Genomic DNA, 20,757 nt, shown 5'->3' on the forward strand with positions numbered 1-20,757 from the left:
AAAAAGAGGTTTTTTGGGGCAAATTTGAGATGAGTCTTTGTATTCTTTTTGGTCAGCAGTGGTTTTCTCCTTGGAGCTCCCCTATAGATGTCATTTTTTCCCCAGTCTCTTTCATATTGTTGAATGAAGAACTCTGACCTTAACTGAGGACTGAAGTCTGTAGTTTTTTTTTTCTTTTTTCCAAAAACAATGTGATTAATCATAGTTAATTCATGATTTAATACGGTGGTTGTAAGTCTGTTTTGAATTTAGTCAGGTTATTTTTGTCTAATATTGTGTAAACTTTGATCATCTTAAATGTAAATATGAAAAAAAAAATTAAAGTAGAAAGACAGCAAATACATAGTCCTCACAGCTCTGTACACTACATGACCCCCCCCAAAAAAATCACTTAGTAATTCTGTTTTCAAGTCATTTTTATGCACACAAATCAGCCCAGACAAGCAGCAAATCACAAGGTAGTTTCCTAAATATTGATACTATTTACTAAACACTGTTATCTCTGTTGTTTCTAGCAAGAACTAGACTGAAATAAAGATCCTTGTTTGGGATAATTAATAATAAATACTGATAGCAAAATGAAAATAAAGGGACAGCAAATTCAGTGAGCCCCAGTCAGTTCAGTCATCCAGTGGTTTACATGACACTAATATAACAGTGAGGATAACATGATGTGAGATGACTGCAGGAGAGGAAAGCAGCACATAAACATAAAAAGGATGTCGGGCTGAACTCTGAGATGCCATCTTCTCTTCAGTTGGCTTCTTGAATTTTTTCCTTCTTGGGCTCCTTCTTATCTTCTCTAGTAATTTGAGCTGCAAGACAGAAGGGATTTATATTCAGTAAAAACAAAACAAAAAATTACTTAATCTGTTAGGTGCTGAGTGGGTAACATTCATGTCTGTAGTGTGTTTTTACTGTTTTGTTGGTTTTTAAAAAATGCTGAAGCAGAACTGTAGTTCACTGTAAGTCACACCTCCACATAACTGAGGAGAGTTGCACAGCTCGGTGATGATTGTCTGTAGATTCAATTAATAGTTACTGTTGAATTAAAAATAAATGATTACAGCTGAACTGTTTAAACATTCTCTGTGGACATTTAAAACCTCATAAATGTGGAGACTGTAATAAAGCTTTAATGTCCATAATTCTCTGTCAAATCCCTCCTAAGAACTTATCATATTATCATCATATTACAGGTTATTTTGGAGCTTGACAGGGTAAATTATGACAATTAAAAATGCCAACTTTTACTGTGTGCAAATGTGATTTTATTTTTATGTTTGCAGTTATGACAGAAATTGCAAATCATTTTTTAAAGGATTATTTTTCTGCAGCAGAATTTAGAGCTCTGTAATTTCCCAATAATCCCCAAGACGTTATCTCAGAAAGAACTTCATAAAATGTTAGTATTTAACAGAAAAAACAGAGAAAAGGCTCAGCGGGTTTAATTCATAATTTAAATGAATTGTTAGTTGGACTCAAAGGACTTCGGCAGAAACTTGTTTATCTCTCAGTAAGTGTGCAGCCTGAGAGCCAATTCAGGGCGTGGGGAAATATCAAACTGAATGGGTTTCTTTTTCTTTCTTTGTTAATGAATGTCCAATTTTACTCATGAAATAAACAGAAAAAACACACACAACACGATTCAATTTACTAGGAGGCTTTCAATCACATCTTCTTAAACTGAGTTACTCTACTAATCTGAGGAACTATGGAACTGTGGAAAGCTCTGCAAAAAAAAAACCCCGCCCCCAAGACTCTTGTATCGAGGATTTTTTTTGAGGTGTGGTCACCTAGTACTTTCCAAGAAACCATTTCACATCAAATGTGGACGTTTTTTTTGTATTCTCCTATTAACACTAAAATATATTTATATATTTTTCTTTAATTATTTGATGAGTTGCTGTGTGCGTGAATGTTTTTCTTTAAGAACAAACATGGGAGGTGGAAGGGGGTGTTAAAGGAGGATGCTGGAGAAAAAGTGCAGTCTAAGTGGGGCATGAAAAAGAGGACACATGCATTTCATGAACTACTTACGGCGAACCTCCAGTTTACACTCCACTATGTCTTCACCGCTGTCGTTGACCGCTTTGCACGTATACACTCCCCCATCAAACGGACAGGGCTTACGGATCTCCAGCGTCAGGACACCTTGCTTACTGATCATCCTGTACTTGGCTTCATTTGAGATGTCCATTTTGTTTTTGTACCATGTTACTCTGGGCTAATAAGGGAGGAAAAGTAGAATTATGTAATTATACATTTTTGGGGAAAGATTTTGGAAAGCAGTTTAAATGTTGATTGAATAATAATAATAATGATGATACTATTAATACTACTACTACTAATAATAATAATAAAGATTTCAGGGTGGTCAAGATTATAATGATTACAGTTTGTTCAGTGACTTCCTCTCCACCAAAAGTTTCCAGTTTGTAGCCAATCACAGAGCCAGCTTTGCTGATTTGTTCTTTGCTGGAGTCACCAGCTCTGATGCTGCTCCCTCAGCTTCTTTAGGAAATAGATTCTACTCATCCCCCTTTATTTACACAACCTCTGTCTTGGGCTTCCAATTTAGCCTGTTGTCGTGGCTATGCAGGTATGTGTGCAGTCGATCATCATCTCACATTTTACTCACTTTCAAAAGCAGATGATTCCTCGCAGACCACTCCACAAATTCATCCACTAGTGCTCTGTACTCCTCCTGTCTATTACTGGGGTGATGTCTGAGGTGTACCAGGTGTTTATACACCACTTTGCATTTAATTATTAGTTATTATTAATCTTCGTCTTGCTCATAGGGGGTCATCTGATGGTGGGGTTTTCTCTGTACTAGTGTAGGATATGTAAAGTGCCTTTTTTTTTAAAAAAATGACGCTTATTTATTTCCATTCCTGAAGTTTTTCTGATAGAGTTATAATATATATATATATATATATATATATATATACCATATATAGACCATATATATATGGTCTAAAAAAATTGTTAAGCACTGTATATAAGCAAAGGAAAAGGTTTAACAAGGTTTAATTCTAGCAAAAGTGAATAAAATAAATATCTTTGAAACATTTAATTCACACCCTACAGACCTTTGGTATTCCTCGCACGGCACAGCTGAGGGTGGCGTTGTATCCTGCTATGACAGAACGGTCCACTAAAGGGCGTGTGAACTTGGGAGCCTCTGTGAAGTCATGATCTTTGTAGCTGGGTGGCTTGTATATGATACCTGAGAGGACAGACAATTGGATATTTTCCTTTCAGTTCCAAAGAGCATATAATCATAACCACAAGTGCGTCACACTGGCTATATTTGCTCACCTGTTTTCTGAATGTAAACACTGTCTTTTGTGCAGTACGGCTCTGGGCCGAGGCCCACAAGGTTTATGGAAAAGACTCGGAACACGTACTCATTCCCCATGATGAGGTCGGACACAACACAATGGGTTCGCCGGTACTGATCATGGACTGTATACCATTCCTTCACATTAATTAAAAAAAGAAAAAAAAAGACAGATTGAGTGTTTAAGTACCACTTTAAAGACAAATGTAACTGAATAGTGAGGAAAAAGAATGAATCATCATACTTTTATAAATTGGTTTTATTTAGAGTCCAGAATGGTGTCCTTCATACTTATTTAAGTTTTAAGCTTAAGGACACTCGAAGCTACTCTGGATGGCTATGGTAATATTTCATTTTATGACATTTAATCTTTACATTAAGGCACATTAAGGCACAGCCCACATAAAGTTACACAGGATATATTGTTTGTTCACTGAGACAGATAGATAGATAGATAGATAGATAGATAGATAGATAGATAGATAGATAGATAGATAGATAGATAGATAGATAGATAGATAGATAGATAGATAGATAGATAGATAGATAGATAGATAGACATTTACAAGGTTAACTGTTTCAGACATTGCAAAGATTTTACTGATTTGATTAGAGAAACGTGCTCACCCAAAGGGGAATTTCTCACAGGTTATTTATTTCGCAACACATGATAAGGGTTTATTTAAAGGACACCTGCCCTAAGTGCTTTTATCTATGCCACATAACAGGTACACTGTTTTTGGTAACGTGATAATAAACACTCCTACCTCACTATGTTGCAAGCAAACTTAATTTGATCTAATAATAATGGCTAGAGTGAAACATGAGCCATCAGCTGTGCTGGCAGGGGAACAATGATCCTGCGTCACTGTGCAGACAATCTGGACCAGCTCAAAGCTACAAGGATAAGATTAGGACATTCCTGGCTGACACTGTTCCTGGCGGCTCGAGGTGGAGGATGGTGGCAGTTGGAGCTCTTGCCAGGAGGCCAGATATTGCATCACTAGTGACCCACAGAGGAAAGTTACTGGGAAGAGTCTGAATTTGACTTTAAGAAACAAGAATTGGGTGCTCAAGATCAAATTTATTTGCAGTTTTCTATAATCCACACAGGATCAAATGTCGGCAAAAAGGTTCAAATATACACATAAAGTCACTTTAATTTTTTAATAAGTGGTTTTGAAAGGTTTTGCCTTATATCTTAACAAGCACTCACTGGAGTAACCAACACTGTAGATTTACACAATTTGAGAATTGGGAAGGTCTCTTGGAGATGTTTCTAAACAACTGCAGTTTTCAAGATAAGGAGTTTACACAATTGTACGTAAATACAAGTTATTTAGATCTGCTACCATTTTGCTAAGGTCAGAAAGAAATTTAAACATCAGATGAGAACCACCAAGGCTCAAAGCTACCACTAACTGGAAACTGTTGGAACACCAGTGTTACCGTTCACAATAAGGTTTAAATCGCCACAGACTGAGAGGTTATTGACCACAATAGAAGCCTTTGCTTCAAAATCAGCACCTTCAAGGTGGACTGAAGTTTGCAGCTGCCCACATGAACAGGCCAAATGACTTCTAGAGAAAAGTTTTGATGAGACAAAAATTGAGCTGTTTGGCCAAAATGACAAGAGGTATGTTTGGAGGAGTAAAACGTACCAACTCTTAAGCATGGTCAAAGTGGTAACATCATACTTTGGGGCTGCTTTTCTGCCAGTCGTACTGCTGCGTTGCACAAAGTGGACGGAGTAATCAAACTTGGACACAGATGGATGTTCCAGAAAGACAATGATCCCAAACACACATCAAAACCTGCTTTGCAATGGATAAAACATTAAGCTTCTTTCGCAAACTTTCCGACCTCAACCCTACTGAAAACGTGTAGGCCACCTTAGAAATTGGGTCTGTGTGATGCCAGAGGCTTGCTGATGGCCACCAAAAGTATCTGGTCAAGGTGCAACTTGATAAGGGACAATTAAGCAAATATCATAGGTTAACAGCTCAGAGAAATTATTTAAAAAACAAATTACTATGACAGTTATGCCCATGATGCGTTTATGTAAACTTAAAAACTGTATGTAAACTGACCACAACTGTAATATACTGACTGACTAAGTTGGTGCTGGGAGCAGGCTGTGGTGGATAAGTAGGGCTTGCTTGAGAGTCCCAAGCCTCATTGATTGAATAATTATTTGTTAACTGCTGACTTATATTTAGACTTTGTTAACTTAAAAAATAGTTTGGTTACATTTAGGTAACAAAACTATGCAGTTAGGTCTAGGAAGCTCATGCTTTGTGTTAGAATGGATGTTTCCAAATACAAATTCCTGAAACCAAACTTCTCCCACGTGCCAGCAGAAACTGCATGCTCAGCATGAGCTGCTGTAATTAGAGGATATGTTTCAGTAGGGAGACTAAAATATTAATCTGACCTCATCCAGGACCACAGACCACGGTTGGGCCAGGGAGAAAGAAATTTATATTTGAGTGTTATTATCTCTTCTACCTAACTTGACCACTGGAGAAACACACTAGCAACAAAAATTACCAAAGGTTCCCCATGTGGAACATATTGCACACATTTCTATTACTGGCACAGGTACTATAAAGTTGGCACGGGCATTGTACCACAAGAAAGCTGAGCCAAAGTGCTTCCAATAGATTCTGTCCAGCAGGATTTTCCTAACCTGAACGTCTGCTCTATGTAACTTTTGGTACTGAAAGGTGGAAAAAGGGACAGGAAAGTATTAGGTAAAATAAAACATTCAATTAATCTCTACTTTTATTGAATTTAGCTGCTTATTATTGGGTGGAAAAACATGGAAAAACATGCTAACAGCAAAAGTGAGAACTAGTGTTTGGATCCAGCTGGACTCCAAAAAGCTTTCTAGCGCAGCCTCACCATGGTCTTCTTGTCGGCTTTCTGAATGGTGTAACCGGTTATTTCACAGTTTCCGTTGTCCTTTGGAGGCTTCCACTCAAGCGCCACATTAAAACCCCAGGTATCAACAATCTTTAGAGCCTCAGGAGGGCCTGGGAGGTCTGTAGAAGGAAAAAAAATAGGATGTCTCATTCAGTGCCCACTGACAAAACATCTGTGGTGCCCTTTTAATGCAGTGTTTTTTTATATTCCGATTAGAAGTCAGAAGTAGCTCCCCATTTGTTCAGTTCTGCTTACCAACGACCTGCAGTGTTACTGCTGCTTTGTCCTCCACGTTTTCAATCTGCACCTGGAGCTCATACTTCCCAGAATGTTTTCTCTCTGTTTTGCGGATGAAGAGGATCGTGTCAACTTCACTGTTCCTAACACTAGCTAATGTGGGATCTAGGGGCTCCCCATCTTTGCTCCATGTGACTTTTGGTCTGGGTTTCCCCTGCATCACAAGAAAAGAAAAAGGAATGGCTGTAACTCAGATTGCTCCTGTGTTTGTCTGCAAATCAGAGACAAGAAAAGCAACCTTTCAGCTCTCTCCCGTCATGCTTACAAGTTCAAACAGCAGCTCATAAACTAAACATTGCTCAGCGTTGCCACAGTTGGTCAGCTTGTCAAAACAAAACTGCAAACTCCATCTTTGAACACAGTCAGTGCTGAGGTGATAGAGTGAGGGAGATGAGAAGCAGTTCTCTATAGACTTCAATACAACCTGTCTTCTTTTTACAAACTCAGGACTCACCCCCTGCTGGTCCATTGGAGTGTGGGTTCAAAACATTTCTACTGTGGCTTCACTTTTCAGACCTGGACCTGCAACATCCATCCTTTATATACAGTCTATGGTCAATATCAAAGGCACCTCATTTTAAAAGTGGTTGAGATCAAGGGGCATCACTACACTGCTTTGATCCAGAGTTAAAAATCTTAAATACTTTTGAGGAAACTAATGTGAATTTTCCCACAAACAAGTTTTCCAAGGACAAATCCTAATGAAGCAATTATCTGACCTTACAGGTGAAGTTTCCAGATTCCAAAGAGCAGATTCTTAAGTGGCCAGATTCTTAATTACTGACAGACTACATGTTAACATGAAAGTGACTTTTGACCTGGCGCCGTCTTCAGACCAAGGTTTACATTTTTTTATGTCCGTGCTGGGAAAGGTGAAATAATCCTACCTTTTTATCCATCCAGTCACACTGATATGACCACCAGATATGACCAATAATGATAAAGACATCAGTCATGTTTTACTTAGGTATCAAACATAGGTAGGGCCCCTTGTTGTGTTTCATGTGTTCATGCCTAAGCCACCTGAAATGGAATCACGATGTTCATGGTGTCTCCAACTTTCTTCATAAGAGTCTGACGGAGATTTCTGGGAAGCCAAATTTTAGGGCGTTCTGTGAAAATAAAACACAAAATAAGAGTATTAAAAAACGGCTGAGCATTTTGTATCACCTCCACGTAGGGAACTAAAGGATGTAAGCGAATAATGAAGCGTGTAATCTATAATTACTCACGCATAATCTCTCTGATGGTGATGGGCTGAGCCAGAGTGGCGGGAGCACTGGGTCCCGCCATGTTGTAGGCTCGCACACGGAACTGCAGCTTGTCTCCGGTGGTGAGGCCTTTGATCACCATCGACGTCCTCTCTGTCAGACCCTCCATTGCTGGTATCCATTCATCAGCTGTTGCCAGAAACCACAAAAAAATTCAAATGAACTCAAATCACAGACAGAGTTATGATGTGGAAATTAGCATAAATGCAGCTTGCTCCGGTACTTACTGCCCTCCTTGCAGTACTCAATCCCATAACCCTCAAGGTCAGCTGAGCCGATCCTCTCAGGCCGCCGCCACTTCAGCGTGATAGAAGTGTCACTGACGTCGTCGACGCACAGTCCGAGGGGCTCGCTTGTAGGAGCTGAGGAAGAGGCAGAGAGCACATAAATGTCCCTTTGAGTCAGTTTAAAGCAATACATTACTTTAATTAATTACTCGACAAGTGGATGAGAATAATCAGTACAAGATTATTTAAAGTAAGAGCAAACAGGTCTTCAGAGCCATCATCACATTACACTGCAGCTTTACTTTTCTTTTGTTCCACACCAGGTCAAGTAAGCAAGCTCCAAGTCATACAGACAGTAAGAAAAAAAAATCTCCTTTCTTAAAGTCTACCTAATAAATTGCATTTCTTTACACTTTAGGGTCCTGTTCCAAAAAAGGAGGCCTAGTAAAATTTGTGAACCCTGTAATGAGGAAAAGCTCAAAGCCAGAGAGCTAACTCAAACCTCAGGTTAGTTATGAGGAACAGGTCTTCTCTCCATTTCCTCCACTTTTGCCGCACATTACGTCTTTCTTGAAACCCCAAGTGGATGCTAGTTTGTCATTCATTTTATTTAAAATAAATTCTTTCACAATCAGTCTGTCATCAGTGTCAGGACAGTGACAGAAAGCTGTAGAATTTAGGGATCATATATATTATATATTAATGCACAATCTTTTTAACTTTTTGTCGTCTTACAATTGATCACACTGATGAAAAAAAGGCCTTTCGTAGCTGATATTTTTTTTTAGAGATGATGTTAACATTCGAGTGAAGATGAATGTTGTGTTGCTAAATGCAGTATAATGTGAGATTTTGAATATAGGCTCTACATACTGTGAATGTCATTAAATGCTCTCGATTGTACATTTAAAATGTAAAATCTCCATGACCCCAGATACCTTTTGCATCAGAAATCACCAAAATCTATCTTAGGGGATCTCACTGGGTCCTATTTTGTGTGTCAGTTTAGGGCTGAATAAATATATTTAAAACTCTAATGTAAAGAGAATTTAAGGAGAACATGCTGGGTAAGCAATGACTGAGAAAAGAAAATCACTATTTTCCCTCATCTTGTTTTTAAATTAATTTATTTTTAAGGTAAAGATCTACACTTAGTTAAAAAGCAGGTTTTAGAGCATTTTAATTGAATTATCTGACAAATAATGCTGTTTGCCTTGCAGTAATTTTACTAACAGACCATCCAGGATTGCCTGTGCTGCAGTTTTGATGAATTTTGTATAGATATCTGGGCTAATTTGCATCTTTCTTTCCTGCAGTGTTCCTCTACACTCTATAACTGTATATATGGCTTGCTAGTATAAGCTTGACTACATCAAATAAGATGATGATCTACAGTATTTATTACATTTCTGTGTTTAATAAGCAGCGGTAGACCGTCAAGTTAAATTCAGTATGCACTTGTGAAAGTTGTCAGTCATCCTGGAATTTGGTCTGATGAGCAGTGATTTCACATGCTGGCATACACAGATCATACTCAGGCAGCTTTAGTGGGAGATATGTGGAGATGAGCTATTGGTCTTATATAGTCCACAGGGTTTAGCACAATCTTCATCTCCAATAATGAAATTCAGCGTCAGGTTGCCTAATCCTGTCCTAACTTGAACAACAAAGACATATTAATTAAATATTAAATGTTATTAGTTATCAAACGGCCGTTTAGCCCATAAGCCAGATTTAGGCATCATTTTCCATCCAGTGAAATATGAGTCAGTGAATATGACTGACCTCGACTTGCCAGGCTGAAGTCCAAGTGGCTGCGATACTTTGTGTCACGCGTGATTTCAGACCTGTGGCTCTGGAGCGCTATACAGCTCTTTTGCCTACCTTCCTCTAAATGGGAGTTTCTCATCCATAGAGACCAAGATGGTCGATTTTCGGCTTTACATCTTTGGAGCGATCAATGATTGAATCTTTTCTTTTAGGAGGACATTAAGAACAACATCCTCAATGGGTTAATTAGAATTTGTGTGAAACAGAGGAGGAACTGATTTAGTGGCTAGTTTAGCCCTATTGTTATCACTCTGAGGACAAACTGAAAGCATATGCGGAGCTGTGAACAAACTGAATCGCTACTCCATCTTGCCCTTAAACACGTAGAAACCAAATGTGTAAAGTTTTAAATATGTGTGACTATTTCTGTGTGTGTTGCACAGCCAGTAAACGTGTTAGGGAATGATTTGCTGAGCAGTCAGTGCACTGACAAATATTTACTTAATCAAAATTCACTGCCAACATGACCTAAATATACAGTCAGCTATGACCATAATAATTTTGCCAGTGTGGATTGAACCTTTGCTTTTAATGCAGTGAAGCAAAGTGTGTTTCTCCACTGACCACAGTACACAGTCAGAGTACAAGCTAAGAAAGTCAGAGTCTCAGAAGTCTGAATAAGAAAATAGCATCTCACTCTGCTTGTGAGGTTATATTTAGTCAGCCATATATTTTTATGTTTTGGCCTGTTGACAGCATGCATTTTTTTAAACTCTTGACATGACAAAGGCCGTGGCAGTTTGTCAGGACACGGGTTAAATATACAGTGCAAGCAAAAGTTGGTAGACTCTGTCCAAGGTCAACGGTTAAAGTATCAAAGTAGAAAAACTGTAAAAAGTCACCTTAGCAAGGACTGCCTTGTTTGATAATAACCACATTTAACACTTTTAAATGTTATACACACATAGAAAAATGTGATTTCTTTTTCTACAACCTGCATGATAATCCAACAAAAAATAAAATCAAATAAAAATCACATCCTAAAATCCTAAATCAAACAATGCCTACTGCAGACAGGCTGTGGCTCTGGCTCAGCGGCAGCAGCAGGCTCCATGGGGGTCTGCACTGCTGGGGCTGCAGCTTCCTCTGCAGGAGGACCACTTTCTGTCAGAGTGACACCTTTTGCTGGTGTTTCATCCTCAGCTGGTGCTCCCTCTTCTCCACTGGGTGCTGCCTCTGCACTACTGGCTCCAGGTTCCTGTTCTGCATCAGGAGGTGGAGGTGCCTCTGTCTCAGCTTTACTGTGTTCACAGTTTGCTTGTGCATTCTCTGGAGCCCCAGCTGAGGTTTCTTCCACAGGTTCCAAAGACTTCTTATCTTCCACTGGCTTCTTCTCAGCCGTCTTTGAGAGCTTAGGCTTTGTCATATTTTTCCTCAGTGCATAGACGTCCTGCTGTTAATTTAAACTGGTGGTTTTATCTGCTTCTTCAATGTGCTCTTTTTCTTTCTCTCATTGACAGTCTTCCCTTCTCGTCCTGCTGTCTTTGTTGTAGTAATAACGATGCTTGTTCTGCAGCAGCCTCCACAGAAGCAGTGACCCCCCTGTGTGTTAAGCAGCTGGTCCCAGCAGAGTCAAGGGCTTCCAGGCCATTATTTATAGAGAGGGATGCCATGGATAGTTTCCTAATCAGCTGTCTTAAGAGTGACTGACCATCTGGATACACTGATGCTCCCTCTTAAATCAACAAGTGTTGGATAAGATTGCAGTTTAGATAAATTAGTGCATCAATAAAAGACCACTAAAACCTGAGCTGCTGAATGAAAAGTGACAGTGATAAAGAGTGCATCCAACTCCAAACCTTGTTTGGCTGTGGAACTGGGCGCTTGCATATGTGGCAAGGCGCCATCAATGCCTCTAAAGTCTGTATATACAGATTTTAGAGCTACACATGCTCCCATCCAGATTATTCATGTATTTCAGTAACACAATGCTAAACTGCATACTGCATCTAGTACAGCAGCATAGATCTGGAGAAGAGGAGCCCAGGAGCTGAACTGGTGTGCCTGCAGCCCAGTAGACTATTGATGAACTAGTCATAGACTATTAATTGTTTTAATTAAAAGTCCATTTTAAATCAATATCATAGGAGCCTGACATGTGTTCGGTGTCTCAGTGACTATTTAGTCATGTTTGCGTTATACCACAGAAATTCCACTTCTTCCTTATAGCCAACAGACATGCTCTGTACTCCTGAGTTAACTCAGACATGATCTTTGCATCATCATGTTTTTGTTTTTTAATTTCACAGACTGCACATGACCACAGGTCACCCTAGCCCTGTGACCTGAGTGAAACCTTAGACTGACTAAGTCACTGGAACTTGCATGACCCAACTTTTTCAAGTCAGACATGCCAATGTTATCACAATCTGTCTTTACACCCAAGACAACTCATCAATCAACCTTTTCATGAAAGTGACCTGAATGAAAATGGATCATCCACTTATCCATTTCAGTGTTGCAATTATTTTTGTTTATTTAATCTAAAGAGAAATTCACGGACTCACCGATTGGCACAAATGGCTGAGAGGCCGGACTGTGACGAGACATACCAATGCTGTTCACAGCATAGACTCGCATCTCATACGGCACACCTTCTATCATACGCTTGGCTTCATAGGTGGTTTCAGGGTAGGGGTCAAAGTTCAGTCTCATCCACCTGTAGCTCTTCAGCTTCTTTCTCTCCAGCACATAACCTGCAAATTCAAATGTGTGTTGCCATTGGCTTGTTGTAAAGGAAGATGCAAAAAGAAAATGGCTCATATTATTATGAAATAAAGCCCATTAGAAGTTATTTTTACCAATTATTGGCTGGCCACCGTCAAACAGAGGGGGTTCCCATTGAACGACACAGGAATCCTCACCCACACTGAGGATTGTGGGAGCCATGGGAGGATCAGGAACATCTGGAGGAGAAATGTTACTCTTCTTTTTTGTCAGAAGAAAGTTTGACATTCATAGTTGAGGTAAATTTACAACTTTGATGGCTGTTGGTGTGTGTTAGTTGGCATTGCTGGGGCTTTGGTAGGGAGAATAATGATGAAAGATGTCTTACCGACAACTTTCACGTGGATATCTGCTGTATCTTCCCCAGCAGGGTTTCGAACCACAACAGAGTAGATTCCCTCATCCTGCCTTTCAGCACACTCAATAGTGAAGACACAGTGGCCCTTGGTGGTTTCCACATGGACCCTACCATCTCCCTCTGTGACGACCTACATGAGGACAACCATCAAAGTTACTCGATTATATTGAGCAAAGTTGCTTTTGGGAATTTGTGCTGCACTTTCTTAAAAATGATGGTTGGAGCTTGATCAATTATGATTTTTTAGACCAACAGTCTAAATAACAGTAAAATATCTCTTCTCAAGACCAATACAAATAACAATATTTGCTGATTTAAAAAAAAATCCAAGTGTATCAGCTTATATTTTACACTGACATTTGTGTAGTTAATATTTGTTAAAATTCATTTTTTTTACACTTTGCCTCACTCTGCTCACATGTGCTGGTTGTTTGTAGTGTTCCAAACGTGTCGCTAACAAGGAAGTTGCAGAGTGTCCTCTGGTGGTCAAACCATGCAAATTCAACTCTCATAACGTATTTGAAGGGTGTTTCTCCCCTTTCTTCTTGACTTTGTTGAAGTCATTTATCGGCTTTTATAAATGCAGATACTGAATGCTTTCATTAATATTTCGATGAATATACAATTTAGCATGTCAGTCTCCTGCTTTACTACTTGAAGATCTAATTTGAAATCTAATTTCATGAGCTAATTAATTCTCCTTATTTTTTTTAAACAGAAAGTAAAAATCCTTAAGATTAAGTCTCAGAGTAGGTGAACTTTAAAATACTAATATAATATACTGGTCTGGCTGACAGTATTCCAATATTAAGATATTTTTAACCATTTGAATTTTTTTCTTGACCAATGCCGGATTGGGGTGATGCTGCTCTTGCTTCCTTTATGACAAAATTAATATTATACCTTGACAATATTTCTCAATTACCACATTTAATGTTGGAATCTAGTATTTAGTTGTATATTTGATCTCAGTTGTGTAGCAGGTAACACATTTGCTTGCCAAACAAAAGGTTGCTAGCTCATTTTCAACTAGATACAAATATCCCCATTGGAGTTGCATCAGGCAAAAAACTCTGCCAAATCAGAAATGTAGAACTACCTGCTGTCGTGACCCCTTGTGGCAAGAGAGCTGCCAAATGTAGCTTTCATTGTCATTAGATAATGTATTTTAACCTTATGGTTTATACCTTTTCCATACTGTACACATTGTACTTGCTGCTCAGCCTCCTGTGCCCTCTGTCTGTCTTAGAGAAGAGTCAGAACATGCTCTTACCTTAGTGACATGGATGAACTCTGCATGCAGTTTTATCCTGTTCTTAGTGTTTAAAACTGACACAGAAGAAGGAAAAAAACATGGTATTCACTGGAGAAAGTGTTTTTAAGAAAATCCATGTATTAGTTTACAGTTGTTACTTCTGCTCTTTGAGGTTTTGAGGTTTTATTGTTAAAGTCTTTTCAAAGCTCAAGCTGTAAGACAGCAAGTTTACAGCACATTTCTACAATACATTTGTAAATCTAAATGCATGACATGTGACTTTACTGTTTATGTGTCACAAGAGCTTGCAAAGGTCAGCAGGTGCACATGAGTAGAAACTGAGGCACGCGCTGGCAGTGCTGGCGTGAGTGAAAAAAACAAAAACAAACAAAAAATAAGCATATCATGAAATGTGCACTTACTTCCCCATCCTTTGTGGTCCAAGAGGTTGTGTGCCCTCCTTTGTCATCTCCACCGGGTTTTACAGAACTAGCCTACATTTGAGCAGAGCAAAGCCTTAAAAGCCGAAGAGGACAGAGAGGGTCCCCTCATATCAAAGATTTGCAAACTATAGCTAGCATCACTGTTGGAAGCCATTAGCAGCACTGTGCTTACTCAGCTTAGTGAAAGCATCAAAGTTTACAAGCCAAAGCAGGGAGAAATGTATTAGTTTGCATGATATCAATATGGAAGAACTAGCCTGTGACACTTTAGATTATCAAATGCGATTTGATGAAAATATATCTCCTTGGCTTGTTTAATATTGGAAGCATGTAACATATAGTTGCATTACTCCTTTAACATTTGCAGTATTAGTATGTCTTTCAAATATAAACTAATCAGCTACAACACTGAAACTGCAGACAGGTAAAATGAACAACATTCATCTTCTCATTGCACTGCAGTTACATTCTTTAAGGACATGCACCCCATGATGATAGCACTCCCCGATGGCAGCCAGCCACCTCACCCAGCAAGACCAAACAAAAAGAACTTTTTTCCTGGCTTCTGAGATCCCCATATCTCAATCAAATTGAGCTTGTAGGCTCCGCTATCCATGTCTTGGGTGGATAATGAGACAACCTCGGAAGTCCCACCTGGGTCAGAACAGTTTTGGTGGCACAACAGTGACCTGCAGGCTGTCACATAGGTGACTTAATGTTGTGGTGGATCAGTGTGTTTTTGGTAATGAATGAAGTGGGGTTTTTTCAGATTTCAGATCTTACCTATATAACTCTGGACTGGTGGCACATGTCTTAATTATTGATTAATAGCGCAAGCCTTCCATTTATCTTACCTTTTCTCCTTTGGTCCAGATCACTGTTGGAGCAGGGTCTCCAGTAATGGGGACGTCCAGACGTAGTTTGTTTCCAGCCACCACCACAATGGTTGACTCGGCGGTGCGACCCAAACAGTCTAGGTGGATCTTAGGAGGATCTGTGAATGTAATGTAAATGGTTAAAATGGAAAAATATTTTGTACTATGACCGGTACAATCTGCAAAAAGAGTAAGTTTGTTGCTGTGTACCTTGGCGTGGCACATAATCAATCTTCACCTCTTGGAAATCCAGAAAAAAAACAATTAAATAAGTTATTTAAGTAAAATTTGAACATGTGAGTCTCTAAAGAGACTGTAATTTTAAAGTGAAAGAATATAAAAGCACAAATTTTACCCAAGAAATTTAGTTTAGCAGAGAGGTTGAAAGCATAGCCATCTGGCACAAATGTGTAGTCCCCCTCATCCTCCGGTTTGACGTCATCAATGGTCAGTTTGTGGATCCTACGCGGTCAAAAACTTTAGCTTGTGACGTCATGGAGTGCAGGCAGCATACCGAACATGCATTACTACATGCAAACATGTCCTCACCTGCCAATATGCGTGATGTTCACTCTGGCATCAGGCTTGACTTCGACGCCATTCTTGTACCAGGTTCCCCTCACGTTCTCATCTGACACCTCGCACTTAAAAACCGCCTGATCTTTTGCCTTCACTGTGAGGTCTGCGATGCTCTGGTAGACTTCCAGCTCTTTCTCTGCATGTTCGGAAAACACAGGCTCAGAGTGCAGATAATAGCAGGCCTTCTGCTTTATGAGACGCCAGGATTAGTTGATAGCGTGTGAGGATAATATGATTAAAAAAAATAAAAGCTCGAGCGACTGTACGCGTGGATAATGTGGTAATGATTTTGAGCACGAGGGTCTCCTCTGTGTGTTGTATCTTAGCTACAGACACAAGAGGAATAGTTAATTAGATTTATAGTAGAAAATAAAGTGGCAAGATATGAGGATATGAGGACCATATGCAGGAGCTTCGGGTTATTACTGTATATCAGATGAAATAATGTACAAGGGGGTTATTAAAGTTGTCCCAGAGAAATTGTTGTCTGGGTGAGATATCTCACACCGCGCTCCTTTTAAAGGTTACAAGAGTTTCACGTCAGCTCACTGCTAGGCAGGGCATACATGATGGGAATGGCCAATGGCATTATAATGGGAGCTCTACTGTGGACTGAGGTGTTGATCCCTGCAGCACGATAGCAGCTGGTAATTCTTGGCAGGCTCGCTGTTCGATTAAAAGGCCAACAAAGAGCAAAGATCAAGTTTATATCTACACACAACACCTCTGAAAAACACACACACACACAAAAAACATATGAATACATATGCAAAGGAGAGAGCATACATATTCAATATAAAGCAAAGAAATTTTAAACAGATGTTGATGACCATTGTGTGATAATCTTTTCTTTTAGAGGGATTTTGATGAATGTTTTGTTCTGTGAGATAATGGTGCTAAGATGGTTACAGGGAAAACTAACTAGATTTTTTTTAAAATTAATTTTGCCTACATCCGTGTATGGATGAGTTTGAACAGTCTGCATCCATTATTTCTAGATCACCTGTGGAATTCAAAATAAAACATCTAATCACCTTCAAAGAGACACTTGTCTTAAATATACCAAAGACCATCATGTTATTGAAAAAAAAAACCCCAAATCTAACTAATTTCTCAAAAGGAGACTTACAAAATTCAGTTGTGCCCAGCAGGGATCCTACATCAGCATCACCGAGCTGCTGTGACTTGGTACTAAAGGAAAATCTACCATCTAGTAATAAAACATACTTTGAAACCACAAAGTACTCTTTGCCCTTTAGGTGAAATATATGTCTTCTAACTTTAGCTTGCATGTGCTCTTACATCTGTGGAGCAACCTTGGCACAATGATAGGTGCTATATCCTAAAGATAGACCACATACCAAGAGTGGCAAGGCCACGGAGCTATTGGTAAGGTATGAGAATGTCTACTTGAAGAATTCATCACTGACAAAAATGGTTCATATGGTTCGTACGGCGTAACTGACACTCACCCTGCACCAGGACTTCTGCCATAGATTCGCCACCGTTTGTTTTAACCTTGTAGTGGCCACAGTCTTCTTTGGTGGCCTCGTTAATGATCAGCACGTGCTTGCAGCCGTCTTTCTTGAAGCGATACTTGAAAGATTCGTCTCTTGTCAGCTCCACACCATCTTTCTCCCTGAACAGAAATTAAAACCACATCTAAAATTAATATGATAAACAAACATGGTGAGAGTTTCAGATAAAAAAAGCTAGTTACACTGCTCAACCATTTTTCAGAGGTTGTCTACTTTTGAGGTAAAATGCACTACTTCTTGTGGATTTTGATGTCACTGAATCCCAGTATGACAATTAAAACAGCTAATTGTCTAGACGTTAGATTTTTGTTACATTTTGCGTCATATTATGTACACATAATATGTTGCTAGGAAAATGGTAAATAGGTGCTGAACCATGTTACTAAACCATGTGCCAGCATATGTGGAAATGTAGCATAAGGCAAAATCACAGTAAGTAAGTTGGCACTGCACACTAAATCAAAATCTGAGGATACTTTTCTGTATTTAATCTGTATTTAATTCATCAATCTTTCTCCATTTTGACAAGATCCTCAACACCACTGGCTGAAATGCAGTCCCAAAACCATGACAGAGCCTCCACCGTGCTTTACAGATGGCTGCAGATACTCACTGTTGAAGCTCTCTCCTGACCTCCTCCATATGCACTGATGATTATTTGTATCCAGAAATGTTAATATGGATTCATCACTTCATCAGACCTTACTTTCTGTCCAACTGAGGTAAACTCACTAATCTCAGACTTCTTTTTTTCCTGTTTCACTTCCTCAAGAATGACTTCTTGTCAGCCAAACTTCCACCGAGACCATTTGTGATGAGGATTTGATCAACACTAGATCGATCAACTGAAAGGCCAGTGTCAGGGCTTAGCTGACATTTCCCCTGTATCTTAAGGGCATGACTGTCAGATATTGTTCATCTACTGCAGATATTTTTTAAGTCAGGTACTTTTTCTTTTGTCCTCCACTTGCCCAAATTCCTCAGATTTTTTTAAGGACACACTGCACACCACGCACCACAAACTACTTGTTTTAGCAACAGGCTGCTAGTAACAAAAAGCTTAAAGAGTTACAGTTAAAATTACTTCTTTGCTTAATTGCCTGCTATGTTTAGACACACAACTGAGTCATCCCTTGAGATAAAAGAGCTTGAACGATTAATATTTCAATGTTAAGTGGTTTAGCACTGACCTGTGGGATGTTGTGACATTTAGAAATTTCATCTGTTTCATCACTTAAAAAATATTATGACACACATTTTGATTTCATCACTTAGCAACATGTCTGTTTATGGTTCAGTGCATTTCATTGGTGAGTTTTTGTGTACTTTTCATAGTGTGCAGTGGAACAAAATTTAAAATGTTATTCTGGGTGATACACAACATGTAACTTTACATTGCAACATTACAGATTTCCTGCTTCCAGAATCCAAGGTCAGAGTACAGGTCAATAGGTCAGATAAAGACAATATCATAAGATTAGAAATTTTACATTGCATTTCCGAATTGATCTAATTTGAATTCACATGAGCCCAACTTCAACAAATGGGATATATCATTTAGTTAGATGGACCATGTACAAATTAATACACATGTCAGTTTGGGCCGTTTTAGCAAAAGAATTCAGGGTTGACTATTTGTTTGAAGCATTTTGGCTGCAGTCCTGTGTTATACACTTATTTTATCACTTTAGCAAAAGTTGGAACTTTCAGATTATTCTCACTTTGTTACAACCACCTGTTTTTTGGGTTTTTTTTTTTTTTGCATTTTAGTTACACAATCACACACTTCCTTAGCTCAATTTACTGGCAGGTTTAGGTCTACTTGCGTCACTCCATTAAATACACAAGGTGACCTTTCAGCTTAACAGGTAATTCAGGAATACATAGAACCACACAGAACTGTAATACCCTACAGAGGTGGCATATCTGATACATTTAATCTTTGTACTTTGTTTCAACAAACCTACACTGGCCAGACAATAACAGCTTGTATACATTTGTAGCAGCAACTTTCTTCTTCAGGTAAAGGTCATGAGGGACATACTGAATGGCTCATGCAACCTTTTCATTGAGGTGATAATTCACAGCTTGTAGCGACACTTCACAGTCTCTGAGGCCTGGTATCTATCTGCAGACATGACATCCTCAGATGCCACCTGTGGGGTGTCTGAGCAACTGTTAAGGATCCAGCAAATTAAAAGAGAGCCTAAATTTAACCTGATTAAATATAATTTAATGGTAGATGGCACTTTGAATACTTTTTTATCCACTCATGATTCATTTATTTTATTTAATAATGTTTATTTAGCCATGATGGAACACTTTTTTATAAATTAGGACATGGATGATCAGTTACTGGCTGCTTAGCCATGAGTGTAAAGAAAAACATCTAACCATTTAACATTTGCTCCTTCCTCCGAGACTTCACACTCTAGCTCCACCCGCTCACCCTTCATGACCATCTGATCTTCCAGATTTTTCACTATCAGGACAGGAGGCTCTGCACAAAACAGATAAGAACATGTGATTAAGCTGAACATCTTTGTTTTTGCATACCTGTGCTGGAACTGGTATGTTGTGAATGTTCTCTAAACATCAAATACCTTTAACAAAGAGCTCAGTGGTGCACTTCTCATCTCCCACTTTACAGGAATACGCTGCATCATCTGCCAGCGAGCAGTGGTTGATGGTGAGGTACCGCATGTTGCCAACACTCTCAAATATGTACCTTGACAGGGAGGAAGATTATCACACAATGAAAACACTGTTTTCATTTGTTTTTTAAAACCACAATATAGCGTGTGAGAAGGAAAGGAAATGTTTTTGTATTACTTATGACACTTACTTGCTATCGATTTAACCAAATGACGCAATAAAGGCACAAATTAGGGAAGTTGGTCATGGAGAGGCAAAAGAGAGAAATGAAAAACAATCAGTAATATAGTTAAGTATGTTCTTCCTAAAGTTTTGCGCAACAGAATATAATAAAAAGCCACCCTGAGCATCTTCTAAAATGATTTAAATAGAACTTCAGATGAACAACAACACATTAAAAAAGAACCTAAGTCAAAATGCAGAAGCAGTAT

The 20,757-nt window shown here is 38.9% G+C and overlaps 1 protein-coding gene across 4 annotated transcripts in view; it reads right to left on the reverse strand.

Moving 5' to 3' along the window:
• Nucleotides 1–398: 398 nt before the first annotated feature.
• Nucleotides 399–20,757, reverse strand: part of mybpc3 (myosin binding protein C3) — a 34,408-nt gene continuing 14,049 nt past the window's right edge. For 3 of the 4 annotated variants that reach the window (XM_031748737.2, XM_031748736.2, XM_039609927.1), the window contains 21 exons: nt 20,517–20,519; nt 20,275–20,399; nt 20,066–20,171; nt 17,606–17,772; nt 16,104–16,269; nt 15,910–16,016; nt 15,765–15,794; nt 15,534–15,673; nt 14,659–14,730; nt 12,952–13,111; nt 12,698–12,802; nt 12,404–12,592; nt 8,067–8,201; nt 7,801–7,968; nt 7,592–7,680; nt 6,527–6,722; nt 6,251–6,390; nt 3,325–3,484; nt 3,096–3,232; nt 2,041–2,227; nt 399–815 (listed from right to left, as the gene is read on the reverse strand). In XM_031748737.2, coding sequence (XP_031604597.1) covers nt 754–815; nt 2,041–2,227; nt 3,096–3,232; nt 3,325–3,484; nt 6,251–6,390; nt 6,527–6,722; nt 7,592–7,680; nt 7,801–7,968; nt 8,067–8,201; nt 12,404–12,592; nt 12,698–12,802; nt 12,952–13,111; nt 14,659–14,730; nt 15,534–15,673; nt 15,765–15,794; nt 15,910–16,016; nt 16,104–16,269; nt 17,606–17,772; nt 20,066–20,171; nt 20,275–20,399; nt 20,517–20,519 — 2,644 coding nt within the window. In that variant the 3' untranslated portion in view covers nt 399–753. The remainder of the gene's footprint in view (nt 816–2,040; nt 2,228–3,095; nt 3,233–3,324; nt 3,485–6,250; nt 6,391–6,526; nt 6,723–7,591; nt 7,681–7,800; nt 7,969–8,066; nt 8,202–12,403; nt 12,593–12,697; nt 12,803–12,951; nt 13,112–14,658; nt 14,731–15,533; nt 15,674–15,764; nt 15,795–15,909; nt 16,017–16,103; nt 16,270–17,605; nt 17,773–20,065; nt 20,172–20,274; nt 20,400–20,516; nt 20,520–20,757) is intronic. The other variant, XM_031748738.2, reaches the window with a different exon arrangement.

This window comes from Oreochromis aureus, linkage group 1, assembly GCF_013358895.1.
Source record: "Oreochromis aureus strain Israel breed Guangdong linkage group 1, ZZ_aureus, whole genome shotgun sequence".
NCBI lineage: Eukaryota > Metazoa > Chordata > Actinopteri > Cichliformes > Cichlidae > Oreochromis > Oreochromis aureus.